We start from the raw sequence: 18,814 nt of genomic DNA on the forward strand, positions 1-18,814 counted from the left end.
CTAACATTTCAAATATTCCACAAAATTTATAAATAATTTAGTTCATTCAGAGCAGCCGTTATCTCATCCAGGCAATGATTTACATATAAATTAGTGCTGGGGACTGACTAAAGCCAACTATCAGTGAGGACGATAAGGCCCTCCAGGTATGTTAATATTTTTCTTGGTAATGGGAAAGTCATGATTGTCCCTACCTAGATTTGTCCCCCTCCCCCTTTTCTATTATTGAGAGATCCTTTTGAAATTTCCCTGCTGTTTACCTAGAGCCAGCAGCTGAAAGAAATTTTTGAAAATGCTAGTTCCAATCAATTCATGTTGAAAATGGGCCAGTGGAGCCTAATCGAAACCTGGTAAAATACTGCAGGCCTGAAATTAAGGCGAGTGAATTATGTCTCAAAAAACCTGACGTCACTGCATAACATTCTTGATCATGTGTGTGCCATTGTACCTATGTGTAATGTTTGATGAGAACCTCAAATAAACCAGACACCCTTCTGGAACTCTCTATTTTCCCCTTGTAATACTCGACACACTGTGCACGCTTTTCACTAGAAACTAGGAACCCACAGGGACACAAACATTAAGCTGGTGATGAGGTTGGGATTGAAAAGGATTGAAGCTGCCTGAAGTAATGAGCTCACCTAATTCATCTAGGGACCCCATGATGGTGAGTCTGAAAACTCACAATTAATCATACTACCTTCAACATGGTGATTGTAGTATCACAAACACAACAAAATCTGCGGTCTGGGAAATCCAAAGAAGGGTTTCAGCCCAAAACGATGACTGTTTACTCTTTTCTGTAGATGCTGCCTGGCCTTGTTGAGCTCCTCCAGCATTTTGTGTGTGTTGCCATGGTGATTGTAGTGATGGAAGTTGAGTTCAGATTTAAGACCAGGAGAAATAAAAAATAAAACATGTTAATTACTGAATAAAGGTTCTGCTGTTGCCAAAGTGGGAGTGGAGTAAGATGGCAGTTCAGACCAAGTCTAGTTTTATCATGATAAATGATAAGGCACATGAACTCTTTCGTTCTTATTTAGAAGATTTAAACTTTTCTATTTGCGTGGGATCTGAGTGGCTCTATTCTGACTTCAGTCACAGGAAGATGTTACCAGACAGATAGAGGGAAATGTTCAAGGATTTTCCAGAAAAACCTTCTTGGAAAAAACGCAGAATCCTCAATGACTCCTGGGAATCTCTGCTCCATAGTTTTGCTGCACAAGGCAAGAGAACAAAGGGTTGGAGTAACATACTAGTGTGGATAGGGAAGTGGCGAACTAACAGAAAACAGCATTCAGAATAAATAAATCATTTCTTAGATTGGTAATCAGTAACAAGTGGGGCACCGCAGAGATGAGGATTGAGACCTCAACTTTTTAAATTTTTTATTGATGATTTGGATAAAGGAAATGGAGAAATGGCACAGATTCTGTTTATTCGTATCACCTGCCGAGTTCCTCCTGTATTTTGTGTGTGTTGCTAGAGATTCCAAATGATTATTTTTGAGTGGTCTTCAAATGTACCAAGATAGAATAGCTGATGTTGTAAAAATAATTGGATTAGCAAGTATATATGAAGAAGACACAAAGTGTCTACAAAGATTGGTCTTTAGAAGTTTTGGTCCCCAGTGTCACTGGATCAATGCTTTAATTGGTGAAGTCCATGTTGTGGCTACCCCATGTTAACAGAAAATCGCACATGGGCTACTTTTACTCTATGTTATGAAGCTCATGGCCTGGAACATCGGGACCCATATGGAAATTTCCAAAAGCAACCGACCAGCATGCTTTTCAGTTATATTCAGTGGCCATCTCAGAACCCTTAAAAGTGGAATGATAGCAAGCCACTCTTGATCCCAAGAGGGAGGAGGAGGATGAAGAGGAAGGGATGAAGAAGAATTATTATAAATGAGTGGGCACAATATTGACCAATAGAATGCTGGCAGTCTTTAAAATGTGAGGTTATCCACTTTGGAAGGAAATAATTAAAAGCAAATGAGTATTTTTATCAGAAGGAGACTACGTATTATGGTACAAAAGGAACTGGGGGGGGGTCTTAGTACATGATATACAAAAAAGTTAACATGTTGGTGGGGTGGAGGGGTGAGCATAAAAGGAGATTAGGATGAACTCAAGTTAAAAGTTTAATAAAATAATAAATAGGAGCAAGATCAGACCATTGACCAAGGTCTTGCCTGATCTACTCTCTGTTCAGCTTTGCTGTAATTCCCATAACCTTTGTTTTCCTGTGTGCCAAGATGTATCTATCTCTGACTCCATGACAGAGGATAATGATAAGTAAAGCTGTCTATTTCAAACTTCAATCTTCAAAGTAAATGTACACTCAGTGGCCACTTTATTAGGCACAGCTTGTTAATGCAAATATCTAATCAGCCAATGATGTGGCAACAACTCAATGCTTAAAGCATGTAGACATGGTCAAGAGGTTCAGTTGTTGTTCAACCCAAACATCAGAATGGGGAAGAAATGTGATCTAACTGACTTTGACTGTGGAATGATTGTTGGTGCCAGACAGGGTGGATTGAGTATACAGAATTTGCTGATTTCCTGGGATTTTCATGCACAACAATCTCTAGAGTTTACAGAGAATGCTGTGAAAAACAAAAAAAAAACAACAACATCCAGTGAGCAGCAGTTCTGTGGGTAAAAACCCTTGTTAAAGAGGGAGGTCGGAGGAGAAAGTCCAGACTGGTTCAAGCTGCCTGGAAGGCGACAGTAACTCAAATAACCATCTGTTACAACAGTGGTGTGTGGAAGAGCATACCACTGAATGTGTAGCACATTGAACCTTGAAGTGGGTGGGCTACAGCAGCAGAAGGCCACAAACATACACTCAGTGGCTGCTTTATTAGGTACAAGAGGTAGCTAATTTATCTATTTACTTATTATTTATTGAGATACAGTGTGGAATAGGCTCTAACGCTCCTTCCAGCTGCCCCCAAATTAATGCTAGCCTAGTCACAGGACAGTTGACATTTAAGCTACTAACTGGTACACCATTGGAGTGCAGAAGGAAACTGAAGCACCCTGAAAAACACCATGCATTTCACAGGGAGGGCGGACAGACTCCTTACAGTTGATGTCAGAATTGAACTCTGAACTCTGACACCTCAACCTGCAATAATGTCGCACTAACTGCTACACTACCTTTGCCAAAGTGACCACTGAGTGTACTATCAATGTACAGACATCACCATATATTACCTGAGATGCATTTTCTTCCAAGCATTCACGACAGAGTAAATACATACAATAAAGTCAGTGAAAAACTACGTACGAAGACTGACAATCAACCAATGTGCAAAAGAAGAGAAACTGCAAGTAAAAAGAGTAATAACAAACAAGTAAATAAATAATACTGAGAACGTGAGTTGTAAGGTCCTTGAAAGTGAGTCTATAGGTTGTGGAATCAGTTCAGTCGAAGTGTGTGAAGTTATCCATGCTGCCTTCACATGGTTGTTGCAGGGTTAGAACTATTCCTGAACCTGATGCTGTGGAACCTAAGGCTCTTGTACTTCCTTCCCGATGACAGCAGTAAGAAGAGAGCATGGCCTAGGTGCTGGTGGTCCTTGATGATGGATGCAACTTTCTTACGGCTGTGCTCCTTGTAAATGTGCTCAATGGTCGGCAGGGCTTTGCCTGTGATGGACTGGTTTGTATCTCAGTCCAGTATTTTAGACCTGAACTACCGACCTAAAATTGATACCCTGCCCCTTAGTTCTAAACAGTCTGAAGGAACAGATTTTCAGTGTCTAACTTGTCAATCCCTCTCACAGTCTTCTATATCGTGTGAACATCTCTCTCTCTTTCTTCTAAATGCCAGTGAATGTAGGTCAATCTTATTCAATCTTGCCACATCGGATAATCCCCTTTTACCAGGAATTAATCTAGTGTACCTGAGATGAACTGATTCCAAGTTAAGTGCTTTCTTCCTTAGATATTGACACCAATAGCCAGATGCTCCCACCATAATCACAAAGATCAATGGGTAAGTTGCTACTTAGTAGCAATACAGCTCTTAGTACCAACAAATGGAGCAATTTCCTAACCACAGAGGTATTATAAATCCAGGGTTGATCTGAACTCAGACCAGATTTCAAACATACAAAAATGAGGCAGGAGAAAGTTCTTTTTGCCCGTGTTTCTGTGAAGAGCATTGGATTCTTTTACTACCATAAAAAGGCTACAGAAATGCAGATTATAGTTGCTATTGAGGGCATATATTAAATACAAATGGGTGGCAGGATGGAGATACATCTCTACCAAAGGAGGTATAAGGTGCTTCTTCCCTCTGCTAGAGTGCAGGTTACCCTGGGATAAGGTGTAGCATTCGGTTAGCCCACCCCTCCTCGATCAGCGTCTTGTGAAGCCATGGGAGCAGGTGGTGGATATTCAGATGAGCAATTGGTGCATATCATAGATCCTGCTAATGCGACCACTGATGCCAGGCAAATAATCTCTGAAGAGTTTTGATAATGGTTGGGATTGTCTGTCTTGTAAAGACACTGCACAGAAGAAGGCAATGGCAAACCACTTCTGTAGAAAAAAATTTGCCATGACCAAAAGCTATTATGGTCATGGAAAGACCACGATCACTCATTCATACACATAATGAACGAATGATTAAACACAGAAATTCACATTATACCAATTCAGCCTTGCCCACTGAGATACTGAAAGTCCATGTTCACCAAATGGAAGGATATTGGAAACCAATGACAGCTCCTGCCAACTCAATAATCACTAAAGGATGGAATAATCCTCCATCTGGATGCCAGATGGTAATTTTTATAGGAGAGATGTAGGCTGGATTTGAGTGGTTGTAAAGCTAATGTAAAAACTTTACATGGAGAGTGAATTAATATTATAATCTATTTTATTTATCCTATGGGAAGTCATTTTAAAAGTGCACTGGAAAAAGCACAAAGTTCGAAGTAAATTTATTATTAAAGTATGTGTATGTCACCATATACAACCCTGAGTTTTATTTTCTTCCAACAATTCACAGTAGAACAAAGACATACAATAGGATTAATGAAAAAATGACACACAAGGACTGATAAGCAGTCAATATGCAAAACAGGACAGACTGCAAATAACCAAATAAATAAATAAACAAATGAATGCTAAGAACATGAGCTGGTGAGTTGTAGAGTCCTTGAACGTGAGTTCATAGGTTGTGTTCAGTGTTGAGACGAGTGAAGTTATTCATGTTGGTTCAGGAGCATGATGGTTAAAGGAAATAACTTCCTGAACCTGATGTTGCGGGACCTATGGCTCCTGTATGTCCTTCCCTCTGGCAGCAGTGAGAAGAACGTGTGTCCTGGATGTTAGAAATTCTTGATGATGGGCACTGCATTCTTATGATAATGCTCCTTGTAGATGTTTGTTTCTCTCCATGGATGCTACCTGACCTGCTGAGTTCCTTCAGCATTTTTTGTGTGGCTCTGGACTTACAGCATCTGCGGAACCTCTTGTGCTTATGATTTGTAACTTCACTTATAACTTAAAAAAATAATTTACTTCAATTTTAAATGTTTTAATTATCTACGACTTTCTCTGCCAGCATAACTCTGCCCTCAGATATGCCACCATCAATCCTAATGAAGGGTCTTGGCCCAAAATGTTGACTGTTAATTCCCCTTCATGTTGAGTTCCTCTTGCATTTTGTGTGTACAGGTATTGCCTTGGATTTCCAGCGTCTGCAGAATCTCTTGTGTTTATCACCACTATAAGCTGTCAGGGACATTTCAGGGTTGGGTTCTGTGCAATCTGCCAGTAAGATAGGCTTCCACATTCAGCTTGGGTGAGTGCAGGTGCTGGCAGAGCACAGATGCTGATTCTGGGCAGGTGGACTAAACCTGATACTATATGTTCTTTCTACTAAATTCCAATGCAGAGGTTCAGCGAATCAGAACACAGAACTACTGTCCTCTTATCATGCAAATTAAATGTAATTTAATACATAATCCATGCATATTCCTTCTCTTATTATTTACTAGTTCAATATTCAGTGAACCCATAAATAAAATTTCCTTCAAAATGCATTAGCCAATGTTCTTCCTTCTTCTCCTGAAAACATTAATCCCGTTTTGGGAAAATAGTTGGCAGATGAAACTTAAAATAGATTTCATATCACAATCTACCATAACTAGAAAAACAAGCAAAATATGTTTCTGGAGTATATTTAAATATGACATAGGAGCAGAATTATGCCTCTTGGTTCATCAAGTCTACTCTGCCATTCAATCATGGCTGATTTATTATCCCTCTCAACCCATTCTCCTGCCTTCTCCCCATAACCTTTGACACCTTTACAAATCATCCTCCATTTTAAAAACACCCAATGACTTGACCTCCACAGTCGTATGGGTCAATGAATTCCGCAGATTCACCATCTTCTCGCTAAAGAAATTCCTCCTCGTTTCTGCTCTAAAAAGATGTCCATCTATTCTGCGGCTGTACCTTACTATAGGAAACCATAGAACCATAGAACCATAGAAACTACAGCACAGAAACATCCCCTCCACGTCCACTCTATCTAGGCCTTTCAATAAATTGGCCCATAAACGAATCTGCGTTAACGTATCTTGACAAAGATGAGATAATTTTTCTAGTAAAGTGCAATGAAAGGAAATTAGTTTTAAAATAGAAATTGTGGCCCAGAAATTTATTACTGATTGGTAAATTGGTTGTCATGAATTTTCTTCTGAAATTTGGTTCGCTGTAAGCTGATACTGAGAAATACATTTTACACTAATGTTTAGTAATGAATTTCTAGAGACCCCTGTATTGCATTGATCTTAATTATGTATAGTAATGATTAAATTAGACAGTTGTCCCCATTCAGGCTGGTAATGGTCTTGTCACTACAGGTAGCTTTAGTCAGCAGTCAAATGATGTCTCATCAGGGCCTATTTTTCATGTGTATCAGCAATCCAAACTAATGGTTCCAAGCCAGTCTTGTCCTGGATGGGCATTTAAGAAATGTGCGCACTGGATAGTGTTTAGGAGTTTGAGCTCTGGATGATATTTCTATCCCTAGTTGAGGATCCGTTGTAAACAAGACCGAATCAGAGGATTATGATTAATTGGGACACTTTGGGGCCAGTAAATTTTGGACCAATTAGGCAGCTGCCCTAATTAGCCGAAGTTTCATGGAAATAGTTAAACATGTATAAAAAAGATCAGAATCAGAATCAGGTTTATTATCACCGGCATGTGACGTGAAATTTGTTAACTTAGCAGCAGCAGTTCAATGCAATACATAATCTAGCAGAGAGAAAAAAATTAATAATAATAAGTGAAGTAAAAATAATAAATAAACAAACAAGTAAATAAACAAGTAAATCAATTACAGTATACATATGTTGAATAGATTTTCTGAATCGCTGAGTGTGTGCTTTCAGGCTTCTGTACCGCCTACCTGGTGATAACAGTGAGAAAAGGGCATGCCCTGGGTGAATCGAGTAACAAGTTAAATGGAATACAAAACAAATTAGCTCACTGCCAGTACTTCTGCAGTACTATAAAATTCCGTATTAGTTCGTAATACGTATTGATAGAGGAATTCATCCGTGTTGTGTTCTTTTGACTGTAAATGAATAAAATCAATGCAGACACCTACTGCAGATAATGGACCGCCTTCATACAATGCTGTCGACGATTGCATCCTCCAAACCTTTATTTTCATTGTAACATTCAAGAATATTCTCAATACCTTCAAGTATTTTCTAATTTATTGAAGTATTAAAATTGTTTCATTTTCACTCCCAGCTGTTTCTGGCATCTTCAAGTCTGAATGCTTGAAATCACAGTGAGCAAAACAGTTCTGAATTGTCTTACTGTTAGTATCTTGCCAAATATCAGTGACAAAAATCACTGCTTTTTAAACACAAACACGTACGACTGATGCTGTTTGAAAACTGTTTGCTCAAAGCACAGTGTTGTGTCTAATGGCCATGAAAGTGCACGTGACTGACGCTAGTTAGAACCTGTTCAGCAACCTCCTCCTGCCTCAGTTAGGCAGCATAGTGTTCCAAGTAAATGACAGGAATACTGGTTATCTCCAGAATTAGTTTTGTTCTTTAAGAATTGTCCTTAATAAGCAGCTGCCCCGATTAACCGATGGTCCAATTAACCGGAAGCCACTGTAATTGTATAGGTCTCCATGATAAGACAAAATACTTCAGGAGAAGAGGAATTGGAGCCACAATTCTCTGGTCTGACACCTTGGCCAGATTAAAGAAACAGTGTTTTATTTTACTGACAAGTTTATGTTTCATCACTTACAGTTGCGAATGAACAGGATTCAAGAGATTGAAAAGGAGATTCTTCAGTCCCAGCAGAAAGTGCAGGAGACCGAGACTGAGGTCAGATTAATCAACTATGCTACAGTTAGTAGATTCTGTTGCAATGTAATAACTGGAAGCTTAAAGAATAAGGCAGTAATTCAGTTGTAAGGTCCTTTGACATCAGTAATAAAGCATGCGTGGTTTATGCTCTGGTGGATGAATCTGGGGACCACTAGATCAGTTACTGTGTTTGATTGTTGAATGCACTGCTTGTATTATAATGGTAAAAGTAATCTGCTTTCTGTTTTAGTGTTCTATTAATTAGTTTGCGACGTTTCAGACCTGGTTTGAGTTTGAGTAACTTACTGCATGTGTTTGACTTTAACATTAGCATATTAAATATGTGTCCTCCCTGTCTGCTGTTATTCAGATGGGATCTGCAATCTAGTGAAAGTTTCTGTGTTATAAATGTCATATTCATCAAACAGTAACAAATCTGGGTTCTAGGAAATTGTCAATCAACAATCTCAGAATGAACAACTTGGGAACCGCCTAATCACTTTGTAGAAAGTCAAATTAATTAACCAGAGAAAAGCAATCTCTCTCTCTACAATAAATCTCCTCATAATTTACAAACCTGGCTAAATCCCTTCCCTGTTATATTGATAATAAAAAAAAGCAATGCCACTGATGGAATAAATTCTCCCCCAAAATGTGACACTGAATTACTTAAAATGTTGGTTCAGGTAAGCAAAAGCTTGTGGTCAAAGAGTTAGGTTTGAAGAGATGGCTTAAAGCCAGGATTCCCAACCTAGGGTTCATGGACCCCTTGGGTGATGGTATTAGTGTATGACATAAAAAAGGTTGGGAACTCCTGGTGTAAAGGAAGTGAGGGAGTTTATGAACTTAGGACATAGACTGAGTAAGACACAGCTTCCAATGGTTCAAACAATTAAAAATCAGGAATGAATGTTGGGCACCAGAAATATAGAAATGAAGGGGGCTGTTGAAATGGAGGAATTTGCAGACATTTGGAGACTCTCAAGCCAAGAAGAAGCTTGAAAATGTGAGATTTAAACTGTAGTTTGTGTGTCAAACCTTGCTTCATTATCATAATTTCCCATTCGAGATTCGTAGAGTTCTCCAGCATGGAATCCACTATGTCCAGTCCAACCATTAAGTAGCTATCTAGGATAACCCACTTGGGTCTTCAGCTTCCAATGCCTTGGCAATGTCGGTGTTTGCAAATATAGTGAGGGTACCTGCCTCCTCCACTCACTCAGGCAAAACATTCCAGTCTGCAACCTTCTTCCGGACAAAGGGATTCTTCTTTATACTCTCCCTGAGTTCTTTCTCACATCCCATTCCTGGCAGGAGCCCAATGAATTAGCTGGTATGTATGAACTGAATGTTAATATTGTCTTTTCTCTAACTAGGTGCCTCAATATTCACGAAGTGCTTTAATTGGTAATTTGGTAACTGGTGACCGGTGAATTACCTATTATTGATACATGTACTGGAAAACAATCAAAAACTTTACTCTACATGCCTCCATACACACAATTTCAAAACGTAAGGTTATCAAGGTAGAACAAGGGAAAGCAAAAGCAGACTGCAGAATAGTGCCACACTCACAGAGGGCACTGCGAATAGACAATAAGGTGCAAGGGCCACAATGAGAGATCAGGAGCTCATCTTTATCTTAGAGGGGTCCATTCAGAAGTCTTGTAACAGCAGGATAGAAGCTATCAGCATGATGGTAAGGCCTAACTTGGGGCACATTTATCCGTTTTTTCTATCATGGCTATATTGATAAAGCACAAAATTTAAAACCCTTTTTATGCCACCAACTGTAAGAAGGAGTGGGGATGGCCCCATTGCAGGCATACCCAGCCCTGAGACATGATGCATGGTCATTTGATTCCAAAACAATTGGTTTATTGAACATTATAGAATGTCTCTCTGGTGCTTGCTGCTTCCTCCCCTCCCCCTTCCCCTTTTCTCAGCCATGATTCTCCTCTTCCTGCCCCTTCCCATTTTCAGTCCATAAGAGAGACCCATATCAGGTTTATCATCTCGTATATGTCTATTTGTTTTTTTTTGCGGCAGCAGTACAGAGCAATACATAAAATTACTCCGGTACTGCCCTTGTTATATACAGTATATATATGCCTAAGACCTTTGCACAGTACCATATAACCCAGAAGCCTTTCAGCCCAACTCACCCATGCTGGCCAAGATGTCTACCTGAGCTGGTCTCATTTGCCTGTGTTTGGCCAATATTACTCAAACCTTTCTTAGGAATGTACCTATCCAAAAGTTCTTTATGTTGTAATTGTACCTGCTTCTACCACAATTCTGAAGAAAAAGGGAGAGAAACTGGAAAAAAATGAACATAGTCAATATTTTCCAGTAAAATTTTAAAAAAACACAGATGCTGGAAATATGAAATTAAAAGCAGAAAATTTTGGAAACACACAAATGTCAGGCAGCGTCTGTGGAGAGGGGCAGAGGCTTAATGTTTCAGTTCAAGGACCTGTTGAAAGTTACTGGATTTGAAATGTTTGCTCGGTTTCACTTTCCACAGCTATTGGTAACTTGTTGTTTTCACCATATCCTGCTAGTATCTTTGAGGTATTTAGAATTTGTGACCAGTGGTAACTTTCTCTCCTGTACTCCTCCCTCGCCAGCTCTGCCCAGTTGTGGACAAGTTATCCCAGATTACAGCTGTGCAATGCATTGCATTATAAAATCACACATCATGGACCAAGGTCATTCAAAGTTTAAAGTTCAAAGTAAATTTATTATCAAAGTACGTATGATGATGATGATGGCTGATTCTTCACTTGAAAAGATCAGGAGGGAAAGCTCCATCGCTGTGGGACTTTTCTTCCTGACCTGCGCTGCGTAGGTTTATAGCGAGGACTGGTGCGCGCAGACCGATTCCACGCTTTAGGCCGAGGGACATTCCACAATGGCACAGCAAGCTGTGGCGACTGCAAGGCTGTAGGTTGAGTATTGGAGTTTGCCTTCTCCTAGACAGACTGCCTGGCAAGGCTAATGAGCCCCATCCACCTGGGTTTGGAATTGGAGTTGTCCTTCTCCTAGGCAAGCTGCCAGCCACGGCCGATGAGCCCAGCCTGCCCGCTCAGTTATACCGCTGGGCATTTGGTCGCACTGTGACATAGCAAACTCAGTAAGAACAGGGACGCCACGTGAAAGCGTTGCAATGGGCTCAGTAGTGTAGGATACTGCATGATAAGCCAAATAGTGGTCCTGCGGCGATCACTACACTTGGAAAGGAGAGGCTATGGAAGATGCTTCACCTTCCTTAAGTGAGAAAGACGCCTAGCCCAGGACTCACCCATCCTCAAATGCGTATACATCATCATATACTACCTTGAGGTACTTTTAGAGTCATAGAGTATTAGAAAACTACAGCACAGAAATAGGCCCATTGGCCCATCTAGTCCATGCCAAATGATTTAAACTGCCTCCTCCCATTGACCTACATTGGGACCATAGCCTTACATATGTCTACCATCCATATACCTATCCATACTTCTCCTAAATGTTGAAATCGAGCTGGCATGCACTACTTGCACTGGCAGCTCTTTCCATACTCTCATGAACAACCCCTAAATGAAGAAGTTTCCCTCATGTTCCCCTTAAACTTTTCACCTTTCACCCTTAATCCATGACCTCTAGTGATAGTCCCACCCGACCTCGACGGAAAAGGCTTATCTATAACCCTATTTACCCTATCTATAGATTATCTATAATCTATCAATTTTGTATACCTCTATCAGATCTCCCCTCAATCTTCTACATTCTAAGGAATAAAATTCTGACCTATTCAGTCTTTCCTTATAATCTTTCAACCTAGCTTGTCCACACTGATCAGTTTTCACCCTTTTGTACCAGCTGTATGTCCAGCAAGTAGTCCCTGCTCCACTGTGCCTTCAAATGTTGATCTAGACGCTTCTTAAATGTTATCAATGTACCAACTTCAACCTCTCTCTCATGCAGTGCACTCTCAGGGTGAAGAAGGTCCCCTTCAAATTCTTTCTAAATTATATCCCCTTACTCTAAATGTCCTCTTTTTCTGTCTCTTCCTCTCAAAAGGGGGAAGTTTTCAGCAATCAACCTTAGTGATTCTATAACTCTATGACGACTTCTATCCCACTATTAATGGTTCCCCCAATAAGATAAACAGGACTCTTGACCACAATCTACCTCGTCATGAGCTTGCACCTTATTGTCTGCTTGCTGTGTGTTTTCCCCGTAACCATAACACTTTAATTATTTTCACTCTAATCGCTTTTCGCATTTTCACATAATCACTTTAATCACATTTTGTAATTGTTTTCCCTTTCCTCGGTTCACTGATGAAATGATCTATTTCGAATGCAGTGATTTCTGAAGATCTCTCTTTGCCTTCCTAATTTCCTCTTTGTTTGCCTCCCGCCACTTTGGAACGCAGGCAAAACAAAGGGTTTCACTGCCTCTCGGTACACGTGACAACAATAAACCAATCACTAATTTCTAATTTAATAATAATGCTTATCTCATTGATCTATCTACATATGGGGTCAAACAAAACCTCTCCAGGTCACACCTCAAAAATACAGTGACCTCTTCTTATAGAATTTGTGGTACTGGGGATATAAAATGGTATGTTACCAAAAATATAAGTGTCGCATAGTGGCTCCCAAATACTAATACTGAGAGGACAAAGTAGTGTGCATTTTCTGGTTATGTCTATCAGATTGAAGCAAATTGCTTTCAAAGGTTATTGACCCCTGTATTCTAGAGCAAGAAGGCTGTATTTTAAACTGGCTAGATACAGGTTGAGTGGAAACAGGCAATGAATTAGAAAACTGCTTTTTCCACCTCACCACTCTTAAACCGTATAATGTCGAGGAAGCACATGTACCACTTGTCAGAAAACCTGCCATTTCAGGGAATTAACTATGCTCCCCAAGCACTGCACAAGTCCCCCACCTTTTTAATATGGCATCTTCCCCCATCCTTCTCAGTCCCGAAGAAGGGGCTCAGCTCAATATGTCGACTCTTTGCTCTTTTCCATATATGTAGCCTGACCTGCTGAGTTCCTCCTGTTTTCTGTGTGTTACTTTGGATTTCTAGCATCAGCAGACTTTCTCGTGTTTGAGGAAAAATGACAAGAATTGGGAGGTCACTAAAGTAAAAGGCACAAGTCTGACCACCATTTTGTTGTAATCATTTGGCCATAGCAGAAAGGCAAGCGTTGGCTGTGCCTTTCAGAAAGGTGTACGTCTGCACAGGAATAGTGATCATTACGTTTAATGTTATTAGCAGGAATTTACTGCTTCTATGGTTTACAATGCTGGATTGAATTGCTGGAGTAATTTGAATTGCTAATAATTGCAACAATATATGTGTTTGCTTCAGTGAGCTAATGGTTGAGCTGTAATTCTGCATGGAAAGGTTGAATGAATCTGTGCTGACAAGAATGAATCTCCCCTGAAGCAGTGGTTTCAGTTGTTTCAATTGTATACGTGCATGTTTGGATCACACATTTTACATCCCTGTTTTGGATTTCACTGTATTTTCCCAGAATGCAATTTCAAGAAAATGAACATTTTTAAAACAGGGTTTTGATTTTTCTTCCAAAACGGAGAATGACTAACTCTGAAAAGAGAGCAGATCAACACCCCAAAACAAAAACAAATGATCAAAAAGAAGCATTAATACAAAATTACAAGGAGGCATAATTTGAAGGTGATTTATTATTTATTGTAATGCCTGCACTGTTTTGTGCACTTTATGCAGTCCTAGGTAGGTCTGTATTCTAGTGTAGTTTTGCGTTGTTTTACGTAGTTCAGTGTAGTTTTTGTATTGTTCATGTAGCACCATGGTCCTGAAAATAGGTTGTCTCGTCTTTACTGTGTACTGTACCAGCAGTTATGGTTGAAATGACAATAAAAAGTGACTTGACTTGATTTTAAAGTACAGTTGGTGGAGGGAATGTCTGAGGTAAGTTTTTTACACAGAGTGCGGTTGGGTGCATGGAACGCTCTGCCAGGAATGGTGGTAGAGGCAGGTACATTCGAGACATTTGGGAAACTCCTAGATAGGCACATGGATGATAGGAAAATGGAGGGTGATGTAGGAGGGAGGGGTTAGATTGATCTTAGAGTAGGTTAAAAGGTCGGCACAATGTCGATGTTCTATGAAATATGAAAGAGTAGGACCAAATAGAGATATAGTGTGCTACCTAGAGATGTTCTGGTGTTAAATTGCCTGGAATTCTTTGCTACAATGACATTTCAAAAGGACTTAAACTTGAGGAATTCTGCAGATGTTGGAAATTCAAGCAACACACATCAAAGTTGCTTGAACGCAGCAGGCCAGGCAGCATCTCTAGGAAGAGGTACAGTCGATGTTTCTGGCTGAGACCCTTCGTCGCCTTATATTCCGTCTGGGTAGCCTCCAACCTGATGGCATGAACATTGACTTCTCTAACTTCCGTTAATGCCCCACTTCCCCCCCCCGTACCCCATCCGTTATTTATTTATATACACACATTCTTTCTCTCTCTCTCTCTCCTTTTTCTCCCTCTGTCCCTCTGACTATACCCCTTGCCCATCCTCTGGGTTCCCCCCCCTTCCCCCTTTCTTTCTCCCTGGGCCTCCTGTCCCATGATCCTCTCATATCCCCTTTGCCAATCACCTGTCCAGCTCTTGGCTCCATCCCTCCCCCTCCTGTCTTCTCCTATCATTTTGGATCTCCCCCTCCCCCTCCCCCTCCCACTTTCAAATCTCTTAATAGCTCTTCCTTCAGTTAGTCCTGACGAAGGGTCTCGGCCCGAAATGTCGACTGTGCCTCTTCCTAGAGATGCTGCCTGGCCTGCTGTATTCACCAGCAACTTTGATTTGTGTTGTTTCAAAAGGACTGGAAATTTGCAAATGTCTCTCCACTTTTCAAGAAGGGAGGAAAGCAGAAGGAAGGAAATTACATGCCTGTTATCTTGACCTCAGTGGTTGTGAAGATTTTGGAGTCTATTATTAAGGATGAGGTTTGGGGGTACTTGGAGGTGTTAATCAGCCTGTGCTCGAGTGTGGTGGTCCTGGCATGGATGCTATGTAGCCTCCTCTCTGACGGGAGTGGGACAAACAGTCCACTAGCAGGGTGGGTGGGATCCTTCATGATGTTACTGGCCTTTTTCTGGCATCTTTCTGTATATATGTTCTTGATAGTGGGTAGGCTGATGCCTACAGTGATGCAGCATGTTAGGATGCTCTCTTCTGCATATTTGCCTCTTCCTCCTTAACTCTAGTGGTGTTGCTAACAAAAAGTTCTTCAGAATATGCCAGAAACACTCAGAAGATCAGGCAGCATCAATTGAAACAGAGGATTATCATTTCAGGTCAATATAGAAGGGTCTCCTTGCTGTAACATTAACCCTTTCTCTCAGATGCACCTGTCCTGTAGTGTATTTCTGTCATTTTCTATTTGATTTCATATACCCCGTAACATTTGTCCTGAGCTTCTTACCTGCACAGTGGGATTACAGGAATTGGTTTGAAGGCTCAGAGAAACTCAGGTCTATAAAGATCAAGAATTGAACTGGCGGAAAACAGCAGAAGTGTCCAGATGAGAAATAGTTTCCCAGAGAGAGGGAAACTTCCAATAAATTAAGTTATTCCTCCTAGATGGGTGTGCAGAATCAACAAGAGCAACATTTATGAAAAGCCCTTATCATAATTAAAGGCCACAAACAATGTTCGCTCTAAGCTGTGGGTATGTGCACGTGCCCACATCTTTTGCTACTAGCGTACAAAGGAATTTAAACTGCGCACAAAAGGTTGTCACCCTCTGCCTCGTTGGCATGTTAAGTATATTTCACAATTGTATACAATCACATTTCCTTTTCCAGTTTATAATGCAAAGTGTTGACATGATTGCGATGATTTGTCTGCAGATTATAGAACTGGCTTATTTATACTGTTTTTATTGAAGAAATTATTCAGTGAGCACACGTTGTTGTCACCAGGCAAGGAAATCGTACAGCACAAGACTTTTGTGCACACTGGTCATTGCAAATTATAGAGAACATTGGTTCATTTGCCATCTCTTTTACAATCCAGAGTTCTACTGGGTAGGATAATTGGTCATTGTAAATTGACCCATGAGTAGGTAAGGGTTAAATCAGGGTTGTCAAGGATTGCTGGGACAGCATGGCTCAAAGGGCCGGAAGGGCCTACTCTGTGGTATATCGCTAAATAAATAAGAAAAATAACATAGTAGCAGGTTAGGAAATAATAGGGCAGCCAACATAACCTTCTATCGTCAAAGGAAACAGTTTTAAGTAGCAACTTAAGCAGGCAATGGAGAGTAGAAGTGTGGGAGCTTGCTAGGTCCAGCAATCTGAAGGTATGGGTCAGTCAGCGGTTCAGGGAGGAAATTCAGGAGATGCTGGCAGAATTCCAGGAGTAGGCCCCTCCCACAATTTTGACTGCGGACGTTGCCGGGAAGTGGGTTGCTGAGACCTAAGAAACAGGAAAGGCGACTGAGAAACTGTAAATGAACTATTCCTGAGTCATTTACACATTGCAAATATGAATGATAGTGACTTGTTTATTCTTTCAAAGAAGTGTTATCACAACTTGCAAGGTTTTTAGAGCCTAGAATGCAACTGCAGGCAATTTACTACACTGCAGGCAATCACTGCATAAGTAATATTGCCTTATTTTTGAGGAAGCATTAAAGATAAATATGAGGGAAATCCCAGGATGGAAAACAATGTAATCAATTGAAAAGAACAACTTTATTAGCGTTGCTTATAACACTGACTTTTTAAAGTTATATTTTGTTTTTGAAAAATGCATTAGAAATACACACTCATTGGCCACTTTATTAGGTACCTCCTGTGCTTAGTAAAATGGCCGTTGAGTGTATGTTTGTGATTATTTGTTGTAGCTCATCCACTTCAATGTTCGATGTGCTGTACATTCAGAGGTGCTCTTCTGCACACCACTGTTGTAATGCGTGGTTATTTGAGTTACTGTCACCTTCCTGTCAGCTTGAACCACTCTGGCCACTCTTAGACCTTCCTCATTAACAAGGCACTTTAGCCCACAGAGCTGCTGCTCACTGGATATTTTTGTTTGCAGCATTCTCTGTAAACGCTAGAGACTGTTGTGCGTGAAAATCCCAGGAGATCAGCAGTTTCTGAGATAATGAAACCACCCCATCGGGCACCAACAATCATTCCACATACAAAGTCGTTTCGATCACATTTCTTCTCCATTCTGAAGTTTGATCTGAGTAACAATTAAACATCTTGACTATGCCTACATGCTTTTACGTATTGAGTTGCTGTCACATAATTGACTGGTTAGATATTTTCATCAATGAGCTGGTGTACAGATGTACCTAATAAAGTGGCCCCTGACTGTAAGTCTTTGTTTGGAGGAGGTGTGAATGAGACCACAGGATCTTTGTTTGCTACGCCATTCCTGGCCTAGGTATGTCAACAGTTCATGCCTGACTCTAGTGAGGCCTGAAGAAGAGTAATGAATTTACATTTCGGTTTCCGGGATCACTTCATTCTGGCTGCTGACCGCAATTACCTTGAGAAGGCTCCAGGTGGAGGTGGAAAGAAAGAATCTCAGCCTCTCTCTTGTGAACCCTACAGATTGTATGAGTTCGTAACCAAAATTCATAAAAAAGGAACCATCCAACTTCAGGACCACATCTATTACTGGGTAAAGCCATGGCTTTGGGCTCCCATCTCCAGGTCGGCCTGAGAATCAAAGGGAGGCAATGCAAAAGGTAGAAGAATAGCTTTATTTATTACATGTGTAGCGACACAGTGAAACGCATCATTTGTGTCAATGACCAACACTGTCCAAATATATACTGGGGGCAGCCCACAAGTGTTACCATGCTTCCAGTGTCAACGTACTAACCCTTAATAATCTGAATGCCTTTGAAATGTGCTTCACTGGAGTCAGGCATGAACTGTTGATAAACCCAGGCCAGGAATGGAGTAGCAAACAAAAGATACTGTGGTCTCATTCATGGGGAGAACATACAATCTCCTTACTGATAGTGGCAGGAATTGAACCCCAATCACTGGTGCTCTAAAGTGTTACACTAGCCACTATGCCACCATGCTGCCCTGCTGTTATTTCTCCTGATGTCTGGGGTCAAAAAACTCAGGACAAGAGGCAGGAAAGTTTGTCTGGATATTTCAAGAGAAGCAGGGATTTGGTAGGATGGTGTTACTAGTCTTGGGTAAAACTAAGTTCTACTGACCTCTTTCCCCGAGCGCTAAAAGTAAGAGATAGTCATCCAGCTCTTTTGATCCTCTTCCCCAGTCCCTGAGTTCTGAAGGAGTATTGGTAAGTGAGAACCAGGATAGACTTAGCTAAAGTAAAAACAGAAAGTAATCATCAGGACAGGCTACTTCTGCGTGAAGAGAAACAGAGTTAATGTTTTGGGTGAAAA

At 40.6% G+C, this 18,814-nt stretch overlaps 1 protein-coding gene across 1 annotated transcript in view; it reads left to right on the forward strand.

Annotated features, from left to right (window-relative positions):
• The window catches only part of apc2 (APC regulator of WNT signaling pathway 2), a 244,093-nt gene that overhangs the window by 161,166 nt on the left and 64,113 nt on the right, over positions 1–18,814 (forward strand). Inside the window, exon 7 of the mRNA XM_063032030.1 lies at positions 8,318–8,395. Within this exon, the coding sequence (XP_062888100.1) occupies positions 8,318–8,395 (78 nt within the window). The remainder of the gene's footprint in view (positions 1–8,317; positions 8,396–18,814) is intronic.

This window comes from Mobula hypostoma, chromosome 24, assembly GCF_963921235.1.
Source record: "Mobula hypostoma chromosome 24, sMobHyp1.1, whole genome shotgun sequence".
Taxonomy (NCBI): Eukaryota; Metazoa; Chordata; class Chondrichthyes; order Myliobatiformes; family Myliobatidae; genus Mobula; species Mobula hypostoma.